The sequence below is a fragment of the Aphanomyces invadans genome, assembly GCF_000520115.1.
Source record: "Aphanomyces invadans strain NJM9701 unplaced genomic scaffold supercont1.8, whole genome shotgun sequence".
NCBI classification, from domain to species: domain Eukaryota; phylum Oomycota; class Saprolegniomycetes; order Saprolegniales; family Verrucalvaceae; genus Aphanomyces; species Aphanomyces invadans.
The window spans coordinates 645,944-671,242 of NW_008580153.1; the positions used below are offsets into that span (position 1 = coordinate 645,944).

Consider the following 25,299-nt stretch of genomic DNA (forward strand, 5'->3'; position numbering starts at 1 on the left):
GTGGGCAATGTATTGCAGGGTCGAACGCTGGGCTGCTGGTACGGCCTGAATGCGGGCTGGCAAGTCAGTGTATTTTTGCTTGCGCCCAGCACGTCCTTTTGTTTTGCTCGACATGTCATTGCAGACGACTTCTCGCGCAAGAAGGTCCTCTGCGCCCAACGACGCATTCGCACGCTTCCAGGTCTCGCCAATGGTGTGCCGATTGCGGCCGAAGATGCGAGCTACTTCCTTTATAGTACCACGTTGGAGCTGGCACGGTTGCTTCACCACAGGCAAGTGGAGGTGGTCCACTACTGCCCGGCGTTGGTCAGACGTCAGATCTTTCATGGGAATCGCGCCATGCAAGTTTTGCCGCTCAAAACGATCATCATTCTATTTATTCGGATAATTGATCTGTATCCGTATGATTTTATCTTGAATTCACAGTCAATATGAAATCTTGAAAACATTCTGCTTTGATGAAATCAGAGTTTATTTTTCATTGATTGGGCCAATTAGATTCGCAGGATTGAGCACTTTAACCGACTATTTCTGGATTTTTCAACTTCGAAAAATTGTTGAAAATATTTGCAATTTCCCGTTGTGGCGGGTTTATTTCGGGCCGGAGGTAGTATAATACAAGCTTTTTTAGATAGACTACCTCTGTTCCATATTAGTGCCGACATTTGACTTTACGGTGACCCCAAAAACTGAATTTTTGGTCAAAATTGACGAATCAAAGCCCCAATGATGTATCAAGGAATTCTTAACAAAGTTTCTATTGGACAAAACGACCGAAAATGATATCTTCGGCCCAAAAAACAAATTCGTCAACTTGTTTCTGAATAAAAATACAAAATGTGAGTTACTAGAATTATAATATGTGGACTGTCTATTTCCGGGAATCCGGATAAGAATGAAATGCCGTTTGAGCACAAGCCTAGTCACTAATTGCTAATTGCTTATCGCATCCCGCAGCGTTTCCTCTAGGAAGCGCATATCCACAGCTCTATCGAAGCAGCTACGCGGCGGTGAGCCGCTGTCGGTCATCCCAAGTGCCGATTGTCCAGCAAACTCGGGAATTTTATCCAATAAAATCGATGTATGCATCATTTCTAGCCAATAAGAATGAAATGTCGCCAGTAATTTAAAAAAAAGTGTGATTTTCAAATGGCGCCAGTAAAATGGAACAGAGGAAGTATACGCTCTAATGGTCATATTTTTTGTTGGCAGACAAATTCCACCTTGCCCGCTAGCTTGTGTGGAAAAATTGACCGCGGGACTCGTCGCTGACATCTCAATTTGCCTCCGACGAGTTCATAAAGTACTGAGCTAGGAAAGTGCATCGAGAAGGAAGGGAGTTTGAGGGCACGAGATCATCCGAACTAAGAATTTCCATATTATTCGAAGTTCGAGGAATATTTACACGGTTATATGTCGAATAGGATATTTCATGGGTCATACAAATTGCAAGACATTTCGTGCAGCCACGTGGTTATAGTGACCTTTAATTAGTGTGACGAATCATCAATGGTCTCACACAAGTGCTGCCAAAGTCAAGCCCACTGCGTTGTGGCGACGACGACGTCGACGGAGGGTTCGTTCTCAAGATGGAGATGAATCGTGGGGAGGCGGAGAAGTGCATGGAGCTGGGAAAGAAGCATCTACGTGCTGGCAACTATCGCCAAGCCGTCAAATGGTTTGACAAGTCCATTCGATTGTTTCCATTGCCTGGGGCAGAAGCCTTACGCGCGAGGTCGGCGGAGTCTGCACAACAGCAGGAGGCTCCCTCGTCGTCGTCCAGTTCGTCCAGTACTGCGCGCGCAGCACCTGCTGCATCGCCGTCCTCGTCGTCAACTACTGCGTCCCAGCCAGAAGACACACGACCATACACAGAAGAGCAAGTCCGAATAGTCCGCAAAATCAAAATGTGCAAGACACACTACGACGTCCTTGGCGTAGCAACCAATGCAGATGAAAACGATATCAAGAAGGCGTATCGTAAACTCGCGCTGAAGCTGCATCCTGACAAGAACAGTGCGCCAGGTGCCGAGGACGCGTTCAAGGCCGTGGGGAAGGCATTTACTATTCTCAGCGACGACCAAAAGCGAGCAGATTACGATCGTTTTGGCGACAACGCTCCGGGCGAGTCCAATAGTGGCAATCGGCAGCGAACGCGACAGCACCATGGTGGCTACAATGACGACGACATCAGCCCCGAAGACATTTTCAACATGTTCTTTGGGGGCGGTATTCCCAGACAACGCCAGCACCGCCAGCAATATCAGCGACAGCAACAGCAGCGTCAGGCAAACGAAACCCCCCGAACGCCGATGCAGCAATTTTTACAATTTTTGCCGCTCATTTTGGTGCTGTGTTTGTCGCTGTTCTCGTTTCCGGGCAACCAGTCTCCTCCGTTCAGGTATCTATTCCGTCATGTGATGATAGTTGGCAGCTCATGCGGTATATGTCACTCAGTTTGAACCCCACGCAAGACATGCCCGTGCAGCGCACGACCCGCATGCGCAACGTGATCAACGGTATTCCGTACTACGTCGCGCGCGACTTTGAGAGGAGATATACAAATGACTGGCGAGACCTCATGCGCGTCGAGAAAATGGTGGAGTCGTGGCATGTTCAAAAGCTACGAGAAGGGTGCGAAGGCGAGCGGCTCAAGCAAAAGCGGCGTATCAACAAAGCGCGCAACCACAAGAACGCCGACGAGCGTGAAAGTGCAGTGAAGAAGGCGTTGGCAGTGCCGCTGCCCACGTGCGAAGAACTAAACCGGCTACAAGAGTAGAGATGCCAACTGACTAGACTCGAGCGACTACTGCAAACGTCGCAACCTTCAATTTTGTTGCGCAATGCTCATGCAATCGACAAAACCACCTTATAGTGTGCGGTCGAGGATATACTGCATAAACTTCGCATTCTGACTGGCTGGATATTTCGTACAAAACGTAATTTGGACAAATTTAATTGGCTGAATGGTATTTATTGCAAAGAAAATAGAAAACACATTGTATGAAATGATTGGATAAAATCGAAACTAATTAGCCGATACAACTGCAGTTGGTATTTTCCATGTCTTGCGACGAGGCCGTATCGGTGGAAGAGCTGACGGCGCTCGTGCAAGCCATCAAGTTTGCGCACCCGGAGTTCACGGTCAAGCAGGTGCACTCACAAGTGCTCTCGCATGAAGGCAAGTTCGCCACCGTGCCTGTGGCGCGTGTGAAGAAGTACCTCAAGAAACTTGGATTAACGGGTGACTTGTCTGCGTCAAGTGGAGACAATTCCACGACTGCACCCGTGTCTTTGATGACAGTGGGTGGTGATTCCAAGTCTCAGGTTTATACAGCACCACCTGCCTCATCCTCTGCCCAAGAAGACGACGACTCGCATTGGGCTGCTGTGCCTCTCGACGTCCCGGCCATGCAAGTGTCGTCGCATCCCCACCAAGCCGTGATTCGCATGACCGAAGCAACTACCGCGGGGTCATCCACGGGTGCATTGGGTGAGATCTACAAGATCCAGAAAGCCATGGCCACCGACGGAAACGACGAAAAGCTGCCCATGCTAATGTACAACAAAGACCGATCTCGCAAGACGTTTCTGCATCCAACTTCGACGGTCGGGTACGACGCAATCAGTGCCTGGATCGATCGCGTGGGAGCTAGTGGCGTCGGCGGTGGCACGAAAGCGTACTTTTACGGTCGCCTCGGTCGCACATCAGTGGCGTCCAAGCTCGTCTTTGTTAACGTGCACACTCTTGCCCCATCTCAGCCATGGTGATGCCGTGAAGCCAACTTGTCCTCCTATTCTTCTAGTTCTGGTTAAGTTGGTGAGTTTTTGCTAGTTTGAAAAGTTTTCGAGTACTGGCGTGTGTACTCATGGTAAACCCAATTTGTTCAATGTATCGCTAGCCGGCGCCCACGTGTTCATGTTACAAAGCACCTTTTTTCCGTGTTCATCCAGGTTAACCAGTCGAGGACTACTTTGTGGGCAGTCCCGTGCCAAAGAGGCCTTCCGCGTCGTCGTCACTGTCGCTATCGCTGGCGCCAAACAAATTGGACACGGGTTTCTTCGGGATCGACGACGAAGGCGCCATCTGTGCCACAACGGGAGGCGGCGACAGTTTGGCTGGACCACCGAAGAGGCTCGACTTGGGATTGTCGTCATCCCACTCATCTGAAGACGCATCGTCATCGTCGGCATCGCCAAACAACGATGCCGAGGCTCGTTGGGACACGGCGGGAGCCGTCACCGTGCTGAGTTGCTCCTTGGATGATGCTGGTGGCCGTTCACTGGTGTAGGATGGCGTGGCAGCTGGAGGTGGAGGGGGGTCAAACAACGACGACCCGGATGATTGTTTTTCGACAGGAGGTGGGGCACCGAACAAGGACGACGAGATAGGGCCGCTGCTGGGGTGCTTGGAAGGAGATGGCTCAGACAACGAAGCAGGTTGGCTGGGAAGAGCCCCGAAGAGACCCATGGAAGGACGGCGCTGTTCGGTTAATGCTGGCGCATGCGATGGGGACGGTGCCGAAACAGTTTTCGCTGCGGCGGAGTCTTCTGTAACGACTTGAGTCGCTGGAGTATCAACAGGCGCGTGAGGGCTTGCTGATATTGGAAAGAGGGGCTCTTCTTCATCATTAGACACTGCTGCGTCGGACGAAGCCGTTGCGCCTGTATCTGTGGAAGTTTTAGGTTTCGTGGGAGCACGACGCTTTGGGCCAGTCGCGCGCGACAACGTAGCCTAAATCATACGTAAGCATGGAGGAGATCAACATGAGAGCGTACGTGAGAGACAGCGGCTGGTTCTTCTTCCGGCGCAGGCGAGGCCTCCGTCGAGGCTGCTTCCTTTGCCGCCAAACCTGGTAACGCAATACCGGGCCGCGTAAGCCCGATCATAGGAATACCACCGCTCATCCCAGGAACAGAGACTCCAGTCTTCATCGTGCTTTCATAGTCGTAGTCTTCCCCTGTACTTATGGTACTGACTGTATTGGACTTACGCGCAGGTGGCGGACGGAACGCATTCAGGTTGATAGCGCCCAAGTTTCCTTGAAGTGCAGCAATCTTGGAAGACGTCTTACGCAGCGGTGGAGACGCATTATCGCCGAAACTTCCCGCCGATGCAGGTGGTGAGTCAGCAGGAGGGTCCGACGGCGTACTAGGCAAGGCCGTTGACGACTCCTCGTTTACTGCCGGTGTGGTGGGTGCTGCGTTTCCGGGAAACCCGTGGGAAAATGTTTTGGGCTGAAAAGGTTTGGGGGGAGACGGCCGCGTGAAGCTTGGAGCTGACGATGCAATCGCGGGGGTAGGCTCCTTTGGAGGCTCTTCTCCCGTCCCGTCCCTTGCGCGCCGACGAGCGAGGATTGCGGCAAGTTCGGACATTTCTGGTGCGCAAGATTTAGTGCCACGGTTCACCACCTCATACAGTCCAAAAAGACCACGGTCCCAATTCGGATAAATCCCAATGAATCCCAAAGTTCAATTGCAGGGAACAACAACGTCGTGGCAAGACACGCCTTGAAACAACCAGTGCTCACAGTCCCACCGCAGCCATCGCATGAACCTTGCCATTTCCAGCGTCGCACGTTGTGAGCATTCGTTATCCTACAAGGTCGCCCGGTGCGCTGGCTGTCGCTGTCCAGCGGATGGTCTACGCTCGCTGAATTCCTCATACAACCCCACGACAACCCAGGATTTCCCAATGGGAGCGCAGAGGAGGATAGGCCACACAACCACATACAAGACCATCTAGTCCATAGTCTCCTCCACTGGATAGACAGCTCGGTGCTGCATGACTGGCGCTCTGCAATGCAGATGAATGTGCACACTTGGTTCTGCAGCTTCCATATCGTGGCGATTCCAGAAGCGCGAATTTATCGGCTGTAGAGGATTCAACGCGCCAGTCTCGGCACGACCGTGCGCCAAACAATCCTTGCATCGACTCAATTTTGTCTTCTTTAAAGTATGGATCATTTTCCGCCCTCTGTCCCGCCTCTTCTCCCCCGCCCCACTCCAAACGCCGCACTTTTTAACTTGACGCCAAGATGACAGGAGTCGACACCAAGACCGCCAAGACTCCGTCGGACCTTCCCGTGACCGAGAACCACGAGGCTCCTCGTCCGACTCAACTTCGGGCCATCGGCAACCTCTTTGTTGGCAGTTGGATCAACTTACTCTTGCTCTTGGCCCCTGTGGCGATCGTGGCCCATGTGAACCATTGGCCCGACGTGTGGGTATTTGTTCTCAACTTTCTCGTTATGATGCCCCTCGCCAACATCTTGGGTGAAGCGACGGAAGCCCTGGCTGAACATACCGGCGACACTATCGGCGGTTTGGTGAACGCGACGTTCGGGAACGCCGTCGAAATCATCATCTCGATCTTTGCCTTGGCCAAGGGTGAAATCCAGCTTGTGCAGAGCTCGTTGATCGGGTCCATGTTGTCCAACTTACTCTTGGTCCTCGGCATGTGCTTCCTTGCGGGTCATTTCGGTGGTGTAAAGAACTCCAAGTTTTCTGGCGACGGTGCGTCCATCAACATGTCGCTCTTGTTCGTCGGATCGTTCGCCATGCTTGTGCCGTCGTACTACCTCGACAGCATCGTCGCCAACGAATCCAAAGCCGACCATGCCGCCGCCGTCTTGAATCTGAGTCACATTTCGGCGATCTTTCTCGTGATCATGTACGTGCAGCTGATGGTGTACCAACTGGTCACGCATCGCGCCGAAGAAGAAAAGAAAGAAGAACATGAGTTGCCCGAGCTCTCGTTCGCGTCCTCCTTGATTGTGCTCCTCGTCGCGACTGTGCTCGTGGCCATCTTTTCCGAGTTCCTTGTAGGGTCGGTCGACGGTTTTACCACATCAGCCAACATCCCCAAGGCTTTTGTCGGCCTCATCTTGCTTCCGATTGTGGGGAACGCTGTCGAACACGTCACCGCCCTCCGCGTCGCGTACAAGGACAACATGGAGCTCGCCATGGGTGTCGCCGTCGGGTCGGCGACGCAAATTGCGCTCTTTGTCACGCCCGTGTGCGTCATTGCCGGCTGGATCATGAACCAACCCATGACGTTGGCGTTCAACAGCTTTGAAGCCATGACGTACATCTTCTCGACGCTCATTGTGTACGTGATTGTGGCCGATGGCAGCTCCAACTGGCTCGAAGGATCCATTCTCCTCACGCTCTACTGCTTGATCGGTCTCGCGCTGCTGGAAATCCAAATCTAACGTGGATTGCTTTGCATAATTGTAACGTACTCTTTCCATTCCCATTCTTCTCGTCGACAAGCCCCATGCACCAAATCGATGCGCTAGCTATAGCAACGTCCAAGTGCAGTGCGATGATCTCCATGAGTGACCCTTTGGCGTGAAACGTCCAAGTGTCACCAAACTCGTCTGTTTCGAGCAACTCGAGCATGGACCCGTCCCTTTGTTGGCATGTTTTCGACCAAGGGCGTTGAGGCACCGTCAAGTCAGCCTCACGAAGTCGACACTCCAAGCGATTCGATGGCGTTGCTGCCGTCCTGTCAACCCAACCATTGCGCGTACGTTCCGTGCATGAAAGGTATTGTTGCGTGAAGTGGTTGTGGCGCAGGGACTGCTGCATGTCGTTCGAGTCGTCGGCTGACTACGCCAACCACAAGGCAAAGGTGAGATTGCTCGGATGGTCGAGTTCGAGGACGTGATGGAGGCTCGCGTGGCGTAGTTTTGCGTCCAAAGCGAGTACTTTGACCCGGTCAAGCTGCAGCAGCACCTCCTCGCAACAACCACCGCAGACGACAACAATGCAACGACAGGCAAGGTGTATGCGGCGACCATGTCATTTGCAAGGGTGCAGCAGTACCTGAGTGGTGGCGGGGGCAGCAGAGGCGATGGTGGTGGTGGCGTCGACACTTTCCTCGGCAAAGTTTCGCTGCTCGATCTCAAGTCGACTTTGCAAGCGAACGACATGGAAATGGAAAAACTGAGGTGCTTGATGCAGCATCTGACGCATGGCACTATGACGTGGTGCTTCCCAGGCGGCATGTGAAGAACGAGCGCGAGAAGGAAAAGGCCGACGAGCTCAGAGCGCTCAAGCTCAAGCAGCAAAAAGTGTTCCTCCAGAAGAAGCAGGTTCGGATTGCCGTGGCTGTTATGTGAAAATGCAGTATGTCGACGGTAGGAAGAGGACGAAGTTGTGGCCCTCATGAAAGAAATCGAACGGCGTCAACTTGAAGAACTCAAAGCACGTGCACAGCGCGAACAAGTCAAGGCGGAGCTGCGCCAGTTGGACACGGTGCGGCGATAATTCACAAATGTTGGGTTAAAAGGAATGACTCCGTGGACGAAGGTTGGCATGGCGCATCTCGAGGACGAGCGCAAGCGCGAGTTGGCCGAGCTTGTCAAGCAACGAGAAATCTTAGCTCAGAAAGAGCAAGCTGCTTTGCAAGAAATTCAAGCTATGGAGATGCGGGTCAAGGAGCAGGTAGCAGGAACGACTACGTGGATCATTTCAACCTCACACAAAGTTGGTCCCGTAGGAAATGCAGCACCGCGCGGAAGAACAGCAAGTCCAAGCGGCGATTCAGCGGTTGGACGATGGGGCGAAAGGAGATGCCCGCCTGCGAGCGCTGCGAGCCACCCACATGCAGAGGAGTCAATCGTTTGGAGCAAAAGCGGCGTTGCTGGAGCGAAAGCGACTGGAGCTGCAGCAGCTGCAAGCAAAGATCAAGCACGATCTGATCCACCTTCACACAGAGAAACCACGTAAAGTTGATCGCATCACAACGATTCATTCACGACGGGGTATGCCGTAGGAGGAGACAACCAAACTGACGAAACAAACGTCCACATGGTTACGAAATCGTTCAATTACGATGCAGAGAAGCGTCGACTAGATGAGCTCGAGATGAAATTTGAAGCCGACGTGAAGTCCCAAGCCGCATCCATCTTGGAACTGGAGAGTTCATCCAAGCTCCCACCCAGCGCCAGTGTCACAGGGACTAGCTTGACGAGTGATGATGCTATTCCCGACGTCTCCGTCCCTTCCTCGAATGACACACGCGGCGCTATCAAGCAAGTGCCATCATCCCCCGCAAAAATGTGTCCGGAGACTATGCCAGAAGGAGGTGGCACAAGTCCCGTGCAGGAGCCATTGCAAGCCTCTGACACACTTGCTCCGACTACAATCATGGACTCTTTGGAACGAGAAGTGCTCCATCGGAAACAAAGCGATCACGCTTTCAAGCAGTCAAAACAGTCAACGCCGCGACAGTCCCCAGCTCCCCCTTCTCCCAACCCTGCGAACTCTGGCGCCCCGTATGCCCCGCCGCCCATGGCAACGTCGACATATCCTGAGCCCCCCCACGCCATGCCGCAAATGGCGCCGCCGATGTGGCCCCCTCCCAATACAACATACCTTCCTCCACACGGAGGGCAATTTTCGTACTACACACCACCTCCCGCCTACTACGGGATGTATCAACCTCCAATGCCGTACTACAATGGGTACACTGGATTTGCTGCAACTGGTGCAGCCATCGTGGGCGGTGGGTACCCCCCTCCGATGATGGGGGCGCCGTACGCCATGCCCATTCACCCGCCGCCTTACGTGATGCCAAACATGATGATGCCGAACTCTGGTTTGTTTGAGCCCCCGCCTGACCCCGAGACAGTGAAGCTCCAGCAACAACTGGACGCGATGAAGCTGCTCAAGGACCAACGCGAGGTTGAAATGGAAACCTTGCGCTTTCAGCAAATGATTCAGAGCATTCAAGTACGGCTATGACGTGTAGACGAGGGTGTCATGATCCACTCAACTGATGTGAGTCCTGACTACAGGCCAAGTTGCCCGGTGCGGGCAGCAACAACGCCTGCAACGTGGCCCCGAACCACGGCGAATCGATGTCGGCGCAGTCGTCAAGCACGGATCTAGCTCAAAAGGCGCCAGATGCCGCAGATGAATTTGAGTCGAAAGAGCTCAAGGCATTGAAACTCAAGCATGCAGAGGACATGCTCAAGCTCAAGCAGCAGCGAGATCTCATGGAAGAGGAGGAGCGCGTACGTGTCAAGACGGCAAGCACAGCTCTAAGTGGACTGTGATGGGACTTTGTAGCTGCAAGACTTGAAAGAGCAACGCGACAAACGGCGAAGGGACATGGAGGAGCAGCTCGCTCAAGACGAGTGGATGGCAAATCAAAATCGGATGGTCATGGCGCTTCGGATGAAGAAGATGCTCGCACAAGAACAGCCACTCACTGCGTCTTTGATGACCGACGACATGGATTCCATCGGGTTGCCTTTGCCGTACGACCCAGACGTGGGCTTTACTGTGTTTTGGGATTACATCCTGCTCGTGCCACTCAAAGCAACCTTCTTGCAGGTCAGCCAACGCCGACCATTCGTTGTTTACTCACGCCTGGGAAACGATTTGCAGGTGACGTACGCTGTGTACGAAGGCGAGATCCTACGGACAAAGCACAAGGTCCTGCGAGGGCGCGAATGCGAGCCGTACGGCCCCACCGTGAATCGGTGTGTGTTGGCGTCGAGTCGAGCATTTGACCATCTGCCAGCCTCCCAGGACGTTCGGCTCCTCATAGAGGTACACTATGACCACAAGCACTTGAGTTGCTCCCAATATGCAAGTTCAATCACGTTGCGATCGTGATGTAGGTGGCCGTCATGCCCACCGACGGCAAGCCAGTGAGCTTGGGTTGGACCATGTTGGATCTGTTTGCGCCGTCGGAGGGGTCGGCACCTCAGCTGCACGAAGGGCGCTTCAAATTACCATTGAGCCATTCGCCTATGCCTCAGATGACGAGGGGACCCATACAAAAACCGGACTCGTCATCGTTGACAGATGCCACGACGCTGTACCTTCGCGTCGTGCATGCTGGCCATGCCGACGACGCGGCGAAATACCCCGTCAATCCCGACTTGACGGCCAGTACGCATGACACACGCGGACCATTGCTCATGCGTGTTCTCTGCAGGTAAATACCAGACACCAAGTGCAGCACCATCGAATCCAACGTCGCCTTCGCCTGCAACCATCGTGGAGCCATTGAAAAAGGCCAACCAGCCAGGGATGGAACCGCATCGCTCTGCACAGTCCACAGCTCCCCCCACACGACCACCAACATCAAAACCGCAGCCTGTTGCGTCCTTCATCCCAGCCACCAGTTCAACCCCCCCCACCACGAAATCCCCCCTGCGAAGCGCAGTCCCAACAGCCATGGCTGTCCTTGCCACGATTCCGTCGGTTCGTGAACCTTTCTCCCATGTTCTAAACCCCAAGAGTCGCTCAACTCTCTCTCAAACAGATGCCCGACAACGACGCGAGTCTGTACTCGGTTGTGCTGTCGTCTCTGCAGCCATCCAGTCCCGAGGAATGGATGCACGTTGGCGCAGATTGTGTTCAACTAGTATTGACCTCACCAACCAGAGCATCGCCGTTGTACTCGTCGGAGGACCGGCCAATTGAGCCTTCCACGGGGCTCGTCGCATCAGGGGCGGCGTGGAGGGCGCCGTGGTTGAGCTGCCCTCGCAACCAACCTATGTTGTTAACGATGTTGCATAAACGAAGTGGTGGGGTCGTTGATACGTACAACGCCACGCTGCCTTTGGAGAACAAGGAGGGTGTCCCCATCATTTGGGACGACCAAATTGTCGACTTGTGCCATCCAGCAAGTACGATTCCTTCCTTGATCAGCTAACACTTTGACCCTGTACCGGGGGACTCATCGCGTGGTTGGCTGCCCATAGCGAAGCAAGTCAAAGCTACAATCGCTGTCACACTTACGCCGCATGACTCGAACGGCCAAGCCATAGCGTCGTCGACGCGTCGTCCACGTAATGCCCCTGCTTCATGCACAACTGACGCCGCTTCCACGCAGACGTCGGACGTGAAGTGTCAAGCGGCGAAGGATGGATCGACTGCGATTTGTACTCCAATCCACGCAGCACAGGCCACCGACCTCTCTTTAGCCGAGGCGACGGGTTCAACGTGTACGTGGACGGGGCGCGATCTTTGCCCGACATTGTCACGATCACAAAAGTTACGTGCTTTGCGCTGAACGCCGATATGGGGAATGTTCCTCCGCTGCAAGACCCCTCTGCGTTCGCCTCCCTCCACGACAATGCTTTCTCGCCATCGTTCCAGCTGGTATAGTCTTCTTCTTGTTTCCTTGGCCATCACTGCATGCTTAGGGTCTTGAATTCCGCGGCGATCGATTCAACCCGACCCTGACGCTCTTGTGCCGAGTCGACACCATCCACAGTATATCCAAGCAGGCCATGGTTGTGGGCTATGCTGTCCTGCCCGTCTTCCTCGAGCACGATGAAAACAGGGCCGCGACAACACCTCCAACCAAGGCAACCGTCCAGGAATTCCATCTAAACGCTGGCGCGTTCCAGCTGCCACTGCGACTGGGAGCGACCCTCGGTACTGATCGCGTCGATTTTACGTCGAAGGCGTGCGACTCGTTCATGAAACTTCCGTGCGCCACATTGCTCGTCCGTGTGTGTCCAGCGGTCAAAGTACGAACATCCATCGCTCTTCCGCCTCGCTGACCATTCTCGTTGCTTTTAGTCAGAGGATGGTTTGTCGTGCCTTAGCCGAAAGGACGTACCCGAGGCTGACTGGGCTGCTCGAGGGATTGCCGTCCCTGCGCCAGCGTATGCCGAAAAGGTTTACGACTCAACCTCGTCGCGGCCATCGCTCACGGAAGACAAGTTGTACAAATTAAGGGTACGGCATACGAATCTATGGCCTTGTCAAGGGCGTCCGTGCGCGAGCACTCTATGCATTTTTAGCTGCACCGGTCGCTGCGCTTGGTGAGTGACGTGTTGCTGGCCGTGACGGAGAAAGCAACCTTGGACTCGCCAGACAAGTTGACGACGTGGCTTCAATCGCAATTGAATGTACGCTATGGCGAACGTCATTAGCATGGTTCAAGGCCTTGCATGTAGAAAAAGCCGCCCGCTGCGCTCTTGGACAACCTGGCGATGGTGTTTCCGTATCGACCCGAAATGGGCTTTCGCGTGGCTGTCGATGGGCTGGTCAACGCTCCCCCCGGTTGTCTGTACAAAGTGATTTCGTGCATCTCCCCGCCCGCGCCATTCTACCAAGTAGTTCACCGACGTCTCTCTCGTCCATGCAAACGAACGTTGCTAACATGGCCATTCCAGGACCCTAAGATGACGGACGATGTCCACATGACCATCAGCTACGACTGGACAAGTGCCCAGTCCCATCCCCAGTTTTCCGATGGCTTTATCGTACGTTATTCCTTGCGACGGAACGACTCTCACCGACCCCATTTGCGTAGAGCTATCGGGATGTCCCCGAATTCCACAACACGGACCTACTTGTGGTGTTTGACGTTCGTGGCGTCAAGCAGGTCAAAGGCGCGTGGGTGTCGCATCAAGTGGGCTGGACATACTTGAAGCTTCTCAACGAAGCCCACTGCATTGCGGCAGGGTCGTTCCAGTTGCCAGTATTCGCCGGGGCTTTGAGTTTGGTCGGTACTGTTGTGTTTCAAGGCTGCTAGTTGTAACGTGGTCAACATCTCCAGGATCTGTTGCAGCACGACCTAGCGCTTGATGCGCTAGTGGCCCTCGAGACGCCAAAGAAGAAGGGTCTGATCTCATACGTGCAAGGCATGTCGGTGTGCGTAAGAGTCGAAGATGGCTGCATGCCCAACACGTTTCCAAAGCCGTTGGTACGAATTGTGTGTGGTCGCCGCCAGCCCATACGAATATTGCCTTTGTAGGTTGGATTGACCCCCGTCGGCATTCCTCCAGCGACGGCCTCCAAGTACACGTACGACCCGGCGGCCGTCGCAGCTCAGCAGAAGAAGAAACCTCTCGGGAAACTCGTAATCGGCAAGACAGAGCGCGACTGCGAAAAGGAACTCAACATTGCGTTTGCCAAGGACATGGCCATTTCACACTATACTTTTTGAGCCCGCTTCGACGTAGCATGCATCGACCAGGCTCTACGGAAACCCTGTCATGATCACCGTAGTGCTAAAAATCCTTGCATCCTTCCTCCATCGCGCCAAGTGTTCTTGATCTCTGGTGCACGACCGTTGACACTACACTGTTGGGGAAGTCAAACGAAAAATTTTCATCTCCAGCAACGTTAGGCAAGAGCAAACTCATGGCAGAAATCTACTTGGAAGACTCCTAACGGGTTGTAAATTGGTAACTCACGGTCGAGTGGAACGCATCCCGTGGCTGCATAATGTTCCAAGTCGAGGTGTGCGTGCGACAGGGTGCCTCGAGTTATCAAAATTTTTGTTAACAGCACGAGAGAACTAGCTACGGCTCCAAAGGATGGATGGGATGTAGCATTGAGACAGGTCAACAAGAAACAACCGAAATATCTCTCGTTGGTTTTGGTTTGCCAGGTTCCTTTTCCGAAGTACGACTGAAGGCCAGCGAGTGATCAAGCACTGGCCCCCAATATAATCCTCGGGATGCACGAAACAAACTAGAAGATGTGCAGACGGCCGGCATCGTTCTGGAGCAACATTGCTGCTGCCGAGGCCACGTGCCGCAGGCCAGAACGGCGCACCGACCCATCCAACGAATGCTCTCCCAAAGAAACGGCCTGACGGACCACCGCACCGGGTCTGTAAGAATTTGACACTTTGGTTGCGCACAAACCACTCGTATCTGAACACAATGCACACAACCCAAGAAGGAAGCTCAGGTAATGAGATTCCACTGAAAGTTTCTTCAGCGCCTGCGTCAACTACGACGCGAGCTGCAGATGTCCCTATTCAGGTTCGTCATAGCTTCTTCACACACTCATTCGACACACATGCATGATGGGTTCTCAGCGATCTTGGTGATTTGAATGTCGTCACTGATTTTCAAGAGTAGCAAATATTTTGAAGCATCCTTGAACCCTGCGCTACACGGAGGCACATGAAGAACACTCAATAATGCAGCGCACGTCGATCTCATCATACAAATGCCTCGAATGCTCTTCACTTTGTGAATCGCACCGACACGCCGAGCCGAGCAGAACGCTAGGAAAGGAGCGTCCATGCGACTCCTCAGATTCGTCATCTAAGTTTGTAATCACTTGAGAGATTTGAAGCACGGAGCGGTGTCACGGAACTGGCAAATTGTAAAATGGTCATGTCCACCAGTCGCGGCATCTTGGCGCCAGCCACCCGTTCACACGTGCCTCGACCTTCGTGACTAAAATGGAATTGGTATTGAAACTTCGCAATTATTGGTTTATACAATAATGCCATCTGAATAATGCTACTGTTTGTCCTGTACAAGGATGTACTTTCAAAGAATATATGTATTGAGAGGTTCCTGGATATCTTGCTCAATCTGATAAATGGAGCCGCATCAAGTTTCACGAGTGCATACTCGACCCTACCAATCATTTGCTACCCAACGTATGATTGGACAAAATACTGTTCTTTCTGTACTTGAGTTCGTTTTATTGGTTGAAAAATGCACATGTCAAGGAGATACTAAGTAGTATGTGAGTTTGGTGGAGTCCGTCGCAGGATGACTCGCACATTACATTCGCTAGGGGTGGTGGACTCTCCTGACAGCATTGTAGGGACTTCAGTGATGATTTCGTACTATTTACTGGACAGTCGTCGTGGACTATTCGTCTGTGAGCTCACCACATCGTTTCAGTGAATGAATTTAGGCCAATCAAATGGACTAAGTTTAGAATTAGCCACTGGGCGAAAGTAACGTTTCAATATACGTTCGATTCCGTCAGCGTGGTTCTCATGGAACGACGGTGGTGTCATTTCTTGTTTGGGAAACATTGGACAGAGGACGATGCTCGGGCCGCGGCTAGCTCGGTCAGTCGTCACCATATAAAGAACGCGAAGCAGCAACCCTACCTCCTACACGCAGTATCAGTTCTGACGCTGCTCTGTTTTCTGTCACGACAGCATGGTGTATTACGTCAAAGGTTAACAAAACATGCATTAAAATTACGAGAGCTTGCTCGAGACCCACTGAACCAACCGAAAGGTGGCTCTAGAATGCGACCAAAGGTCCGTGGATTTCAGTGGTGAAGATGTGAAGGCCTTTGAGGGCCGTTTCTCTACGCGATCTCGATTTCCCCTCTTGTCGGGTACCTGACATTCACTGGACAGATTGGATCTACACACTTCCAAAACCTTTGTAAGACCTTACCAGGTCGAGTTGCAACAATGCGAGGTTGGATGCCTAGTGCCATAACCCAACAAGCAAGGGTTTGTTGCGTTATTTCTATGCTGAACACTTCGCTCAATCCAAGAGAATCTTCGTGCGTGGGCAGCACGATGTCTTGCGTTGCGTGGGCTAGGTAATGAGCCCTCGGAACTTGGAAAGATGTGTGAAACCGAACGCAACTATTGAACAGCTAATTTCCGAGATTTTCGTAATATCGGAAGGAGGTAACAATATGCCCCCCCATCTACATTTTCTTGAAATACACCCTGGCGCGATCGGGCCAAATATAAAATTTATAGGCAATCCACATATTTTACTTTGACAACGCTGGGTACTGCAGCCCACTCGATGCAAGATGCACCTTACATAACTAAATAGTCGATACATTAATCTCAAATATATGCAAAATGTCATGCTACCTGTATTTCATCTCACTCTAGACATACAATATTTGAATGAATAGTAAGGACGAATTTAAGAGAGACAACTCGTTTTTCAGCACCCCCCCATGCGTTTCCGGTTCGAAATTCAACCGTGCGGTTTTTGCGCCGAGATTAACCCGCCTGAGTTGTCGACGCTCGCGGTCGTAGAACGTGACATTGGGGCGCGGCGTGGACTCGATGGAGAGCGTGGATCAAGTAATTGATCGACTCTCTGGAGAGATGAAAGACACGCTTTCGAAATTGAAGCCCGTCATGTCGGTGGAAGTGCTCTCAGGGGACAACCAGCTGCACGATGACGACAACATCAGTCCGACGATCGAAGAGTTCTCGGCCAGTTTGCCTGAACTGGTCTGCCGCATGAAGGAAATGGTGTCTCTGATGGAGACTAACACAAAGATCTACGAATCCCTGAAAACAACGTCGAGTCCGATGAGCAATCAGTCCGATTCTACGTACGACGAAGACGAATACGACGACGACAGTAGCCGTGGTGGTGACTCACGCCAAAGTTTGTGGCTGAACGATGTGGGTCGCGCGAGTACGTTTACTCCGCGCGATGGTAATCTGTTTCACTTCAGAGAAAGTATTGGTCGGACTCCGTCATGGAGGACAAACGTGTTCGACTCGACGACCGCGCCGTTCCGCCATCCAATATCGATACACGACGAGTTTCACGGCAAAGAGCGACAGTCGTTCAGCTTCAGTGAAAGTTTCAAGACGCCCATAATCCCTCGAAGTCGTCAAGGCAAGCCAATGGTGCCTCGCATTCGCCTGGACGCAGGTCCTTTGGGGTCCGAGAAGTCCGGGTCCTTGGCACCGCTGCAGCACAAGCGATACGACTACTCTGTCAAGTGGACTCACGGAGACCTCGGTATTTCGCTCAACAACTTTACCAAGAACCGCCGCGGATTCCAAATTTCGAGCTTGGAGCAGTCGGCGCAGTGCTTTACGACGGGTATCGGCAACGCTCGTCTCGGGGACGTTTTGGTCTTTATCAATTCACACGACGTCGAAATGCTTCCATGCGACCAAGTGAAGGACATTTTGCTCGCGACACCGCGCCCCATGGAGCTATTCTTTCGATCGAATCCGAAGACTGTGACCTCTCCCACCTCTGCCAAGCAGTTCCGCGACAACCAGCGCGTGTTTGAAGAAGGCCATGATGAAAAAGATGGGGCGGCACGCCATCTAAAGCTGCCGGAAGCGCCCATGAACTCGATCCGCGCTACCGACGTGACAGAGTCCATCTACAACGACGAGCTCGAGGAATGGTTGCGCCGCCAAGATGAAATGCACAGCGCACTGGTGTTACTCCTCACGGAAACGATTCTCCAGTGTGAAATATTGAAGGCTGAAAACTTTGACGAACTCCAGCAAATGATGGAGCGTGCGGTCCTCCAGCGGCGACGAGCGTCGTCGGCTGTAGCATTTCGTAGTGCCAACCACCATGACCCTGTTCCTCCAGCAACACAACCCAAGTAGAACTCATGTTTATTACTCCAAAAGCGAAGTCTTGCGTACACTTTTGGAGAATCTACATTGTCTTCATTTTGCAAGGAAAGCGAGCTTGGTCTACCACGAACTGCCCGTGCCAGACTTGGGCTGGACGAAGGACGCGTAGTCCCACTTCGTGTCGACGGCGAATGGTTCAGAGAACGCCGTGCCTTGCGCATTCACGCGTGCAATCACGATACGGTTAATCGCGCGGCAGTCGCGGTAGTAGCATACCTTCATGACCTTTTCCAACAATTGACGCGCTTGTTCTTCCGTCAAATCAGGATGCCACTCGTTGCGTAAGATGGGGGTCGCCAAGAGGTGACCAAATCCCGTGGCAAGGAAGTCTCCTGTGAACGCGCATCCAATCAATGTGACTTGGCCAAGGAACGGTTCATTTTTATCCATGCCGGCGATCAAGAGAGTGTTCCACAACGGGTTGAACTTGTTGCGACGTTGGTACAACACACGCTGCAGGTAGTGGTAGATTTCGGGGGCGGTCAAGTCGCACTTGTCGTCAAGGTTGAAGTCGTTCACTGCCAGCTCGTCCAAGTGGTCCGACAGGTACTGAAAGTCACTCAATTCCCCGCCGGCACCGACCAAGGTCGAGTTGTGCACCGAGATGATGCGTCTGTTGTCCGTGAAGCGAGCGAGGGATCCGTACGACCCCAAAGTATCTGCTGCCATAAGAACGCCGCCGCGGTACTTGACAGCAATGACGGACGTGCCCGTCACGATAGGGGATTGTGTTCGTTGCGCCATTCTTCTTCAGCACAAGATCGGCTTGGACTTCGTTCTCGCAATAATGACCCCACACACTTGGATTTTAAATATTCATTTGTGGAGGAAAACATCCCGAAGTGGAGGCACTGTATTGCGTATCCATTTAAAAAGAAAATTCACTATAAAGGGAAATAGGAAAAATTTGGCTTTGAATTTTTTACAATCATTGGATTTTGGGAAAAATACAATGAAAAGTGTATTTATTCTTAAGGGTATTTTTCCAGGGCTCAAGCAATTTCGCAAATCTAAATAAACCGAACAAACCCGCGACATCTACAAGCGAGGTGGCTGTTCATGTGGATGAGGTTGATTCAACTGGCCTGCCCCTCGGTCGCCTGCTCGCCATAGGATTTGTATTCTGAAAAAGAAGTGTGTCGCGCACAACATACGTGCCAATAATCTGGAAGTTGTCATCGCTATTGCCATCTTCCAACGGCTTCGAGTTTTCGCCAAAGGACAAGGATGGTTGTTTCCCTTGCGCTGCTAAAGTGGACCAAGTAGTCACAAGGTGGGATTTGATCAAGTTGATCAGCTTGTAGCAGGTAGCTTCATGGTGAGTGCAGGATCGACTTCCACAGGAAAATTCATATACCTAGAACTTTGAGGAACGAACTAATCTCGCTGCTTCTTTCGTGGTCGTTCATCTTCACTTTCGGAGCTTGAAGATGACGATGAATCGGATGAATCGGATGAACTGGATGAGCTGGACGAGCTTGACGAGCTCGGCGAGTCTGACGACGACGATGAGGACGAAGTGTCGTCGCCTTTTCGTTTTTTGGACACTTTCTTGGCCTTCCCATCATCGATGGCTTTACTTCCTGCTTGAAACACGCTTCGCTCAGGTGGTTTGTCCGTGTTAAACGGCTGGCGCAGCTTAGGGTTGGCGAGTTGCTTCGACCGACTTGGACGACTGACGTATGCTGGCTTGCCTTGGCACTCAAACATCCAGTGACCCTTTTGCAGACACTTTTGACACACCGCATCTGCTCGATCTGTTGTCTTTCGTCCCAGACCAGGGCGCACGGAGCCAAACACCATGCCCCCGCGGGCATGAGGTCGCGAGGCCGCCATCGGGCAATCAATTATTCTATGGAGGTGACAGTACCTCTATAACATGATGCGATATTCTGAACCCTTCGACATATTATTCCTCAACATTAATCTCCGTCTTCCACGTCATGAGCACAAAGCTGAACGAGGGCACTTCCATGTAGACAAGTGTCTCGATGGCAATAAGGCGATACAACAGCGCACGCCCTCAATGCATCCAGGTATGGCTGGATGCGATTTTCCTTTCTCTACGGCATTCCCTCGCAATACTTCGCTTCGCAAAGGAAACGCACGGCTGCCACACAGGGTAAGGTCTGGACTTGGCGTGTTCGAGGTCATTATTCTATCTCATGGGGAGTAAGCTAGTTTGTAGCAACAAATGTGCGCTAGGTGGCAATTAGTCTTTGCAAGATCGCGTCCACCACATTTGGGATTTGCGGCGTCATGAAATGGTCATACCCTACGGCACGGATTCCGCAAGCAAGGCATTTGTACATTGTACCAACTATGGTCACCGGGGCGAGGCAACTAGTGGCAGTGTGCGATCTGACTTTGCTTTTCAGAGGGCACAAAAGGGTCGACTGCAACCATCAGCCATCAGGGGTTACGCCGACCTGTCTACCTCAAGAGCCAAATTGAACTACCCACAGCACGTTCGACTTAATCTGGTCAAAATTTCACGGCCAGCAATAGTATTCTGATACTCGTTCGTGTTGCCTACCCAACCATGTTCGTCTCTCGTTCACTTCATTGTGGTATACCGAGGTCAGTCTCATATGCAGAAACGAGGACCAGTCTTAAATGGCATCGCACACTCAGCATTCAGCGCCTCATACAAGCCGCGTCGACGACTCCAATCTCTCCTAGCAGTTTGGTGTTCTACCTCAAATCTCATAGCCGCTTGAGCTCCAGAGCTGTGTCCAACAACCCCTTAGCGTTTGTAGAATCAAATGCACATCACATATGTGTTGCTACTGTGTTTTCATCGCATTTCACAACATCGCGAATGAATGGACCCCACGCAGACTCTCAAGCTACGTATGGGCCTGGTATGTCCTGGAGCACAACACTCTGAGTTCGGTTGCTGTTAGCTCAACTACGATGGCGTGCATTAACCAAGGTTGAGCACCTCAAGCCCTCTTGCGACGCAGGCCCTGGGCGAGCCAATACTTCTCCACCGATGGGACGTTGGTGCCGAGCACGATCACGATCCTCGGCCGCGGGATCGCCAACGTTGGGTCGTTTGAAGATACTTCTGTATGATTGGCTGAAATAAATATTTACATCCAATCAAACGTTTCCAATCCTCTCAGAGGTCATTCAGAGCCGCAACTTCTCGACGAGCACCTCCAAGATCAAGTCCTCTTCCTCCGTCATGTAGTGGTCTTTGCCTACCGGGAAGGTGATCATGCATTGCGCCGAGAGCGTTCTATGGCGAGAACGTACCAGCCAGGAAATGGAATTCAGAGCTCACTCCTTCCGCCACTTCCTTTTGCTCGTTCGCGGGAATGAACCGGTCATCTATGGATTGTCCATCAATGGAGTCTTCCTGCCATCGACATTCAGCTCACCTGGCGAACCAAACTGAACGATCCACTGTACATTTGCCTTCATTTTGTCATATTGCCACGGGCGGTTGTAGTACCCCGATTCCCGCTCATTGGCATCGCCTGCGTGAAGAATGTAGTAAATGGTGTGAGAGGACGCAACGTACCTAGATCCGTCACGCACGCTGATACGAGAAGCAAACCTATATGCACTTCACATGAGTGCGAACATGCGAAATCACGTTGACGTGGTTTTACCGCAAAATTCCGTCGATTCGGCAAGTCGCATTGCAGCTTGTGCCCCCGAGCTGTGACCAACCACAACCTACTCCATGATATTGTGACCCAAGGTAATCGGAAGATATACCTACAGTGTTGCGGTCACACTTCATGACGTCGCGTATGAACGGAAGCCAAATGCACTCGCGGGCAGTGTACGGGTCAGGCATAGTGGTTAACACTACCTAATGCAGATCATCTGATGGGGCCGCAAGACACTGTTACCTCGCATCCGCGCTTTCGGAGCTCTTTCGCCAGCCAGGAATACCAGTTGCAGTCTTCGACGGGGGTGCATCCGTTTCCAGGCAAGATGAGGACGCGCGCCATGGCGCCGTCACAACGCGGCAACCTGTAAAAATGGATGCATGGGTGAATGCCCTCTGACAATGCATACTCGGATACAATATCTAAAGAGCGGCCAGAAATACTCCAAGTGCCATGGAAGAAGGGCTGAAGAAGAGTGATCACAGCGCAGAAACGGCGGCCCTGATCCCGAAGGCACGCGCTCAAGCAGCGTCGGGTGACCTCGCTGGCGCAATCGAAGCGCTCCTCGCATTGGAGAAGTTGAGTCGACTGCACAACGACTTGGCGTCGCTCACGACGTTGGTTGTGGAAGTGTTGACCCTCTTGCACACCCACAAGCAATTCACGTTGCTCATCGAGCATGTAACGCTTCTGTGCAAACGTCGCGCTCAGAAGAGTCAAGCAATTGGGAAGATCGTGACGACTGCTATTGCGTTCATCGACGACGCCCCCACCGAAGAACTGCGAGTACAGCTGATCCAAGCTCTGCGCACGGTGGCGGACGGTCGCATCTTCTTGGAGAAGGAGCGCGCACAGCTGACGCAATGGTTGAGTCAAATCAAGGAAAAGAACGGGTTGATCAGCGAAGCTGCGGACATTCTTCAGGAAGTGCACGTCGAAACATACGGCGCGATGACCAAGTTGGAGAAAGCCGAATTCATCTTGGAGCAGGTGCGTCTGACGCTAGCGAAGAAGGATTATGTGCGCGCGTACATTTTGAGCAAGAAGATTCTTCGTCGCGTTCTCGAGGAAGACAACTTTGAAGCCGTGAAAATCAAGTTTTACAAGCTCATGATCGAGTACGACACACACGAGAACAATCCGCTGGAGCTGTGCCGCCACTACCAGTCGATCTTTAACACCAAGACGCTCACGGTCGAGGAAAAGCACGATGCGCTCAAGCATGCGATGCTGTTTGCCATCATTTCGCCGCACTCGAACTTGCAACAGGACATGTTGCACCGCCTTGCTCGGGAGCCACTTCGTTTGGACTTGCCTGCGTTTGCAACGTTGATGAAGTTGTTTACGACCAAGGAAATTATTCCGTTCCCGTTGCCGATTCCAGGCTGGGACTTGGAGAAGAGCAGTTCGATCTTTCAGCATACCGTCTTGGGCGCGCAGTGGCTGCAGGACGTACACACGCGCACGACCGAGCACAACATCCGCGTTGTGTCGGAACACTACCAGCGCATTCGATTGCCGCACCTGGCCGAGATTATTGGGCTGTCGGAAGAGGTAGGTTTTGCGTCGCTTGTGGTCCATCCATGCAACTCACGTGGGAATATAGATGACGGAAACGCGCATCTCGTCGTTGGTCAGCAGCGGGTCAGTCTATGCCAAAATTGACCGTCCGGCCAAAATCGTCTCGTTTCACAAGATGCAAAGCCCAGAAGAATTGCTCACAAACTGGTCGAGTGACATTTCCGAATTGCTGCGCCTCGTAGAGACCACCTGCCACCTCATCAACAAAGAAAACATGGTCCACAAAGTATAAGCGCCGCCCGTCCCCCCGAGGACAAGACGAACGGTCCAGCTACACTCCACAGCTTTTCGATAACGACTGAATGGGCATCTTACATAATGTAGCGCGTTGGGTGTCCGCTCCAGCGCGAGTGCTATTTCTGAGGCAAAACTTTTATTGAGCAATGCGTCTGTGCGACGATGTAAACGTCGAAGAGGCCCTTGGGGTCGGGATGGACACTCGGTGTTACAGAAGGTCGTCGCCGCTGTCGTCATCGGGCGCATCGTCAAACTGCCCGGCAACGTGACCATCGTCCAGCGAAGGCACGACCTCCAAGATAGAGTCGAAATGTGCCGCCAAGTTCGCCTATAGCACCACACATCACCATGCAACTGTACCAGCCAATCCGGCAATAAAGAGGGCAACATCCACGGTTCCTCGAAGATCGTGTGATTCGTTGTACCTCACGAGCCCCACTCACGACTTCATCTTCGTTGTAAATCCAGTCGCCACCTTGCCCGTCGGCATCTAATGATGCCCTTGTGGTTATGCGAAACAAGACAATAAGACTCGAGTGAATGCTGTCGTACCGTCGTCGTCATCGTCGGGGTTGAGTGCAGCAGAGGCTGAAAATGCATCAAACATGGGCTGAACTAATGAAGAACGTCGTCATCGTGTTAGTTTGACAAGGCATGGGAACATCGAGAAAGCGCATGCGCTGCAACGACGTCGTACGGTGCTTGTCAATGTCTTGTGGTACAAATCGAATCTCATTGACCTCGTCTTCCACATCCAGCTAAATGGACAGCAACATGACCACACTCATCCATGATTGTGGTCATGCGTACTTGGCAATACAGACAAGCCTCGGGGAATGTGCTCACGTCGCGCGAGATCGCGTGCAACGACAGATAAGTCATATCCCATGCATATCCCACGACACCAGTGGCGTCTTGATCAAAGATCCATAACACCCGTCTACAGGTGAGGACAACCATTCGATCAAACACAGCAGATGTCAACCCGACCTGTCGTTCGGGACTTACGCGGACGAGACGAAGAGGTTTCCGGTGCCTTTCGATTCCATCGACGGGGATGCATCGTCATCGTCACTCGGTCCATACGTATTGGTAAACATACGCACAGATGGAAACATGGCAAGGATGTGCTCATCGGCATCCAAGACCGGCGCGCCGGTCGCCGGGTTGATGTCGGCCGTGTGCAGCGAGTTCATTTGAAAATAATCCATATTGACCAATCCGATTCGATTCTTTTTTGAATTTAACCAATCAAAGCGCGTTGATTTTGTCGCAATGTCCAACCAGCTCTTGCGCCGATGCGCTACGTTGAGGGTGCGATCTGCGGAGTGAAATGCGCCATCATGAGTGACCATAGCTGGGCCAACTCGCCGCAAACCCATTGCGCTGGGGGCATGTGATCACTGCACCGTCCACCGTAAAATTCCATTATTTTTTCACGCCTTGCCGTACACACTCGCCACTTCTCAGCGCGGACGAGGATGTGGGCATGGCGGTGTCTATAGAGGACTGCCGGGCCTTGTACATCACGCGAGGGAGATCGATCATTGGAGCTGACAAAATGTACAATTCTCACGAACAACGATCTGGGAGTGATTTTTTTGGGAGTGATGCGTCTGAGGCAATTGCCATGCGACTTCTGTTCAGGCAGACCGATCGCCAAGCAATGCCGAAGAAGAGACAATGCCAACATCTGTGCCTGGTTGCGGGGGCGCGACCGACCACAAAACA

General features: G+C 52.4%; 11 protein-coding genes across 12 annotated transcripts; 6 read left to right on the top strand and 5 right to left on the bottom strand.

Annotated features, from left to right (window-relative positions):
• The first annotated feature begins 1,518 nt into the window (after positions 1-1,518).
• Positions 1,519-2,926, top strand: H310_04931 (hypothetical protein). The gene is made up of 2 exons (XM_008869487.1): positions 1,519-2,401; positions 2,458-2,926. The coding sequence occupies exons 1-2, from the start codon at positions 1,590-1,592 to the stop codon at positions 2,777-2,779; spliced, it is 1,134 nt and encodes a 377-aa protein (XP_008867709.1). The 5' UTR covers positions 1,519-1,589; the 3' UTR covers positions 2,780-2,926.
• A 128-nt stretch (positions 2,927-3,054) lies between these two features.
• H310_04932 (hypothetical protein) lies at positions 3,055-3,927 on the top strand. The gene has a single exon (XM_008869488.1). The coding sequence runs from the start codon at positions 3,064-3,066 to the stop codon at positions 3,769-3,771; it is 708 nt and encodes a 235-aa protein (XP_008867710.1). The 5' UTR covers positions 3,055-3,063; the 3' UTR covers positions 3,772-3,927.
• H310_04933 (hypothetical protein) lies at positions 3,897-5,390 on the bottom strand. The gene is made up of 2 exons (XM_008869489.1): positions 4,780-5,390; positions 3,897-4,735 (listed from the first exon to the last, which is right to left on the bottom strand). The coding sequence occupies exons 1-2, from the start codon at positions 5,374-5,376 to the stop codon at positions 3,971-3,973; spliced, it is 1,362 nt and encodes a 453-aa protein (XP_008867711.1). The 5' UTR covers positions 5,377-5,390; the 3' UTR covers positions 3,897-3,970.
• Positions 5,391-5,946: 556 nt separating this feature from the next.
• Positions 5,947-7,258, top strand: H310_04934 (calcium/proton exchanger). Its single transcript, XM_008869490.1, has one exon. The coding sequence runs from the start codon at positions 6,039-6,041 to the stop codon at positions 7,212-7,214; it is 1,176 nt and encodes a 391-aa protein (XP_008867712.1). The 5' UTR covers positions 5,947-6,038; the 3' UTR covers positions 7,215-7,258.
• Positions 7,259-7,384: 126 nt separating this feature from the next.
• H310_04935 (hypothetical protein) lies at positions 7,385-14,020 on the top strand. Its single transcript, XM_008869491.1, has 24 exons — positions 7,385-7,531; positions 7,582-7,636; positions 7,693-7,955; positions 8,006-8,099; positions 8,149-8,262; positions 8,317-8,451; positions 8,507-8,732; positions 8,783-9,741; positions 9,807-10,025; positions 10,081-10,347; positions 10,402-10,566; positions 10,638-10,911; positions 10,958-11,226; positions 11,288-11,654; positions 11,730-11,816; positions 11,861-12,129; positions 12,174-12,503; positions 12,556-12,714; positions 12,780-12,887; positions 12,936-13,094; positions 13,155-13,244; positions 13,295-13,486; positions 13,541-13,687; positions 13,739-14,020. The coding sequence occupies exons 1-24, from the start codon at positions 7,425-7,427 to the stop codon at positions 13,928-13,930; spliced, it is 5,247 nt and encodes a 1,748-aa protein (XP_008867713.1). The 5' UTR covers positions 7,385-7,424; the 3' UTR covers positions 13,931-14,020.
• A 2,687-nt stretch (positions 14,021-16,707) lies between these two features.
• Positions 16,708-18,921, top strand: H310_04936 (hypothetical protein). Its single transcript, XM_008869492.1, has one exon. It carries the CDS (start codon positions 16,790-16,792, stop codon positions 18,092-18,094), a length of 1,305 nt encoding a protein of 434 aa, XP_008867714.1. The 5' UTR covers positions 16,708-16,789; the 3' UTR covers positions 18,095-18,921.
• H310_04937 (hypothetical protein) lies at positions 16,711-18,923 on the bottom strand. The gene has a single exon (XM_008869493.1). The coding sequence runs from the start codon at positions 18,866-18,868 to the stop codon at positions 18,185-18,187; it is 684 nt and encodes a 227-aa protein (XP_008867715.1). The 5' UTR covers positions 18,869-18,923; the 3' UTR covers positions 16,711-18,184.
• A 612-nt stretch (positions 18,924-19,535) lies between these two features.
• Positions 19,536-19,927, bottom strand: H310_04938 (hypothetical protein; the record flags this gene model as incomplete). Its single annotated transcript, XM_008869494.1, has 2 exons — positions 19,536-19,620; positions 19,671-19,927. 2 exons carry the CDS (start codon positions 19,925-19,927, stop codon positions 19,536-19,538), a joined length of 342 nt encoding a protein of 113 aa, XP_008867716.1.
• A 1,332-nt stretch (positions 19,928-21,259) lies between these two features.
• H310_04939 (hypothetical protein) lies at positions 21,260-22,111 on the bottom strand (the record flags this gene model as incomplete). Its single annotated transcript, XM_008869495.1, has 7 exons — positions 21,991-22,111; positions 21,858-21,950; positions 21,745-21,811; positions 21,654-21,689; positions 21,511-21,609; positions 21,386-21,460; positions 21,260-21,330 (listed from the first exon to the last, which is right to left on the bottom strand). Exons 1-7 carry the CDS (start codon positions 22,090-22,092, stop codon positions 21,260-21,262), a joined length of 543 nt encoding a protein of 180 aa, XP_008867717.1. The 5' UTR covers positions 22,093-22,111.
• Positions 22,112-22,170: 59 nt separating this feature from the next.
• Positions 22,171-23,749, top strand: H310_04940 (hypothetical protein). Its single transcript, XM_008869496.1, has 2 exons — positions 22,171-23,304; positions 23,357-23,749. The coding sequence occupies exons 1-2, from the start codon at positions 22,204-22,206 to the stop codon at positions 23,561-23,563; spliced, it is 1,308 nt and encodes a 435-aa protein (XP_008867718.1). The 5' UTR covers positions 22,171-22,203; the 3' UTR covers positions 23,564-23,749.
• H310_04941 lies at positions 23,620-24,779 on the bottom strand (the record flags this gene model as incomplete). Of its 2 annotated transcripts, XM_008869497.1 has the most annotated exons (6): positions 23,620-23,896; positions 23,994-24,058; positions 24,121-24,183; positions 24,266-24,326; positions 24,379-24,508; positions 24,577-24,779. In XM_008869497.1, 6 exons carry the CDS (start codon positions 24,777-24,779, stop codon positions 23,777-23,779), a joined length of 642 nt encoding a protein of 213 aa, XP_008867719.1. In that variant the 3' UTR covers positions 23,620-23,776. The 2 variants fall into 2 exon arrangements, with proteins under 2 accessions (XP_008867719.1, XP_008867720.1); XM_008869498.1 differs by having other exon boundaries at positions 24,121-24,326.
• Positions 24,780-25,299: the final 520 nt, after the last annotated feature.

What these genes read in the sequence shown, in the direction of transcription:
- H310_04931 (XM_008869487.1), top strand. Translation starts at nt 1,590, where the DNA reads ATGGAGATGAATCGTGGGGAGGCGGAGAAGTGCATGGAGCTGGGAAAG. An exon ending in AACCAGTCTCCTCCGTTCAG is followed by an intron (nt 2,402 to 2,457) that starts GTATCTATTCCG and finishes TATGTCACTCAG; the next exon opens with TTTGAACCCCACGCAAGACA.
- H310_04932 (XM_008869488.1), top strand. Translation starts at nt 3,064, where the DNA reads ATGTCTTGCGACGAGGCCGTATCGGTGGAAGAGCTGACGGCGCTCGTG.
- H310_04933 (XM_008869489.1), bottom strand. Translation starts at nt 5,376, where the DNA reads ATGTCCGAACTTGCCGCAATCCTCGCTCGTCGGCGCGCAAGGGACGGG. An exon ending in AACCAGCCGCTGTCTCTCAC is followed by an intron (nt 4,736 to 4,779) that starts GTACGCTCTCAT and finishes CGTATGATTTAG; the next exon opens with GCTACGTTGTCGCGCGCGAC.
- H310_04934 (XM_008869490.1), top strand. Translation starts at nt 6,039, where the DNA reads ATGACAGGAGTCGACACCAAGACCGCCAAGACTCCGTCGGACCTTCCC.
- H310_04935 (XM_008869491.1), top strand. Translation starts at nt 7,425, where the DNA reads ATGTTTTCGACCAAGGGCGTTGAGGCACCGTCAAGTCAGCCTCACGAA. An exon ending in AGCTGCGCCAGTTGGACACG is followed by an intron (nt 8,263 to 8,316) that starts GTGCGGCGATAA and finishes CCGTGGACGAAG; the next exon opens with GTTGGCATGGCGCATCTCGA. An exon ending in CCTTCACACAGAGAAACCAC is followed by an intron (nt 8,733 to 8,782) that starts GTAAAGTTGATC and finishes GGTATGCCGTAG; the next exon opens with GAGGAGACAACCAAACTGAC.
- H310_04936 (XM_008869492.1), top strand. Translation starts at nt 16,790, where the DNA reads ATGGAGAGCGTGGATCAAGTAATTGATCGACTCTCTGGAGAGATGAAA.
- H310_04937 (XM_008869493.1), bottom strand. Translation starts at nt 18,868, where the DNA reads ATGGCGCAACGAACACAATCCCCTATCGTGACGGGCACGTCCGTCATT.
- H310_04940 (XM_008869496.1), top strand. Translation starts at nt 22,204, where the DNA reads ATGGAAGAAGGGCTGAAGAAGAGTGATCACAGCGCAGAAACGGCGGCC. An exon ending in TTATTGGGCTGTCGGAAGAG is followed by an intron (nt 23,305 to 23,356) that starts GTAGGTTTTGCG and finishes GTGGGAATATAG; the next exon opens with ATGACGGAAACGCGCATCTC.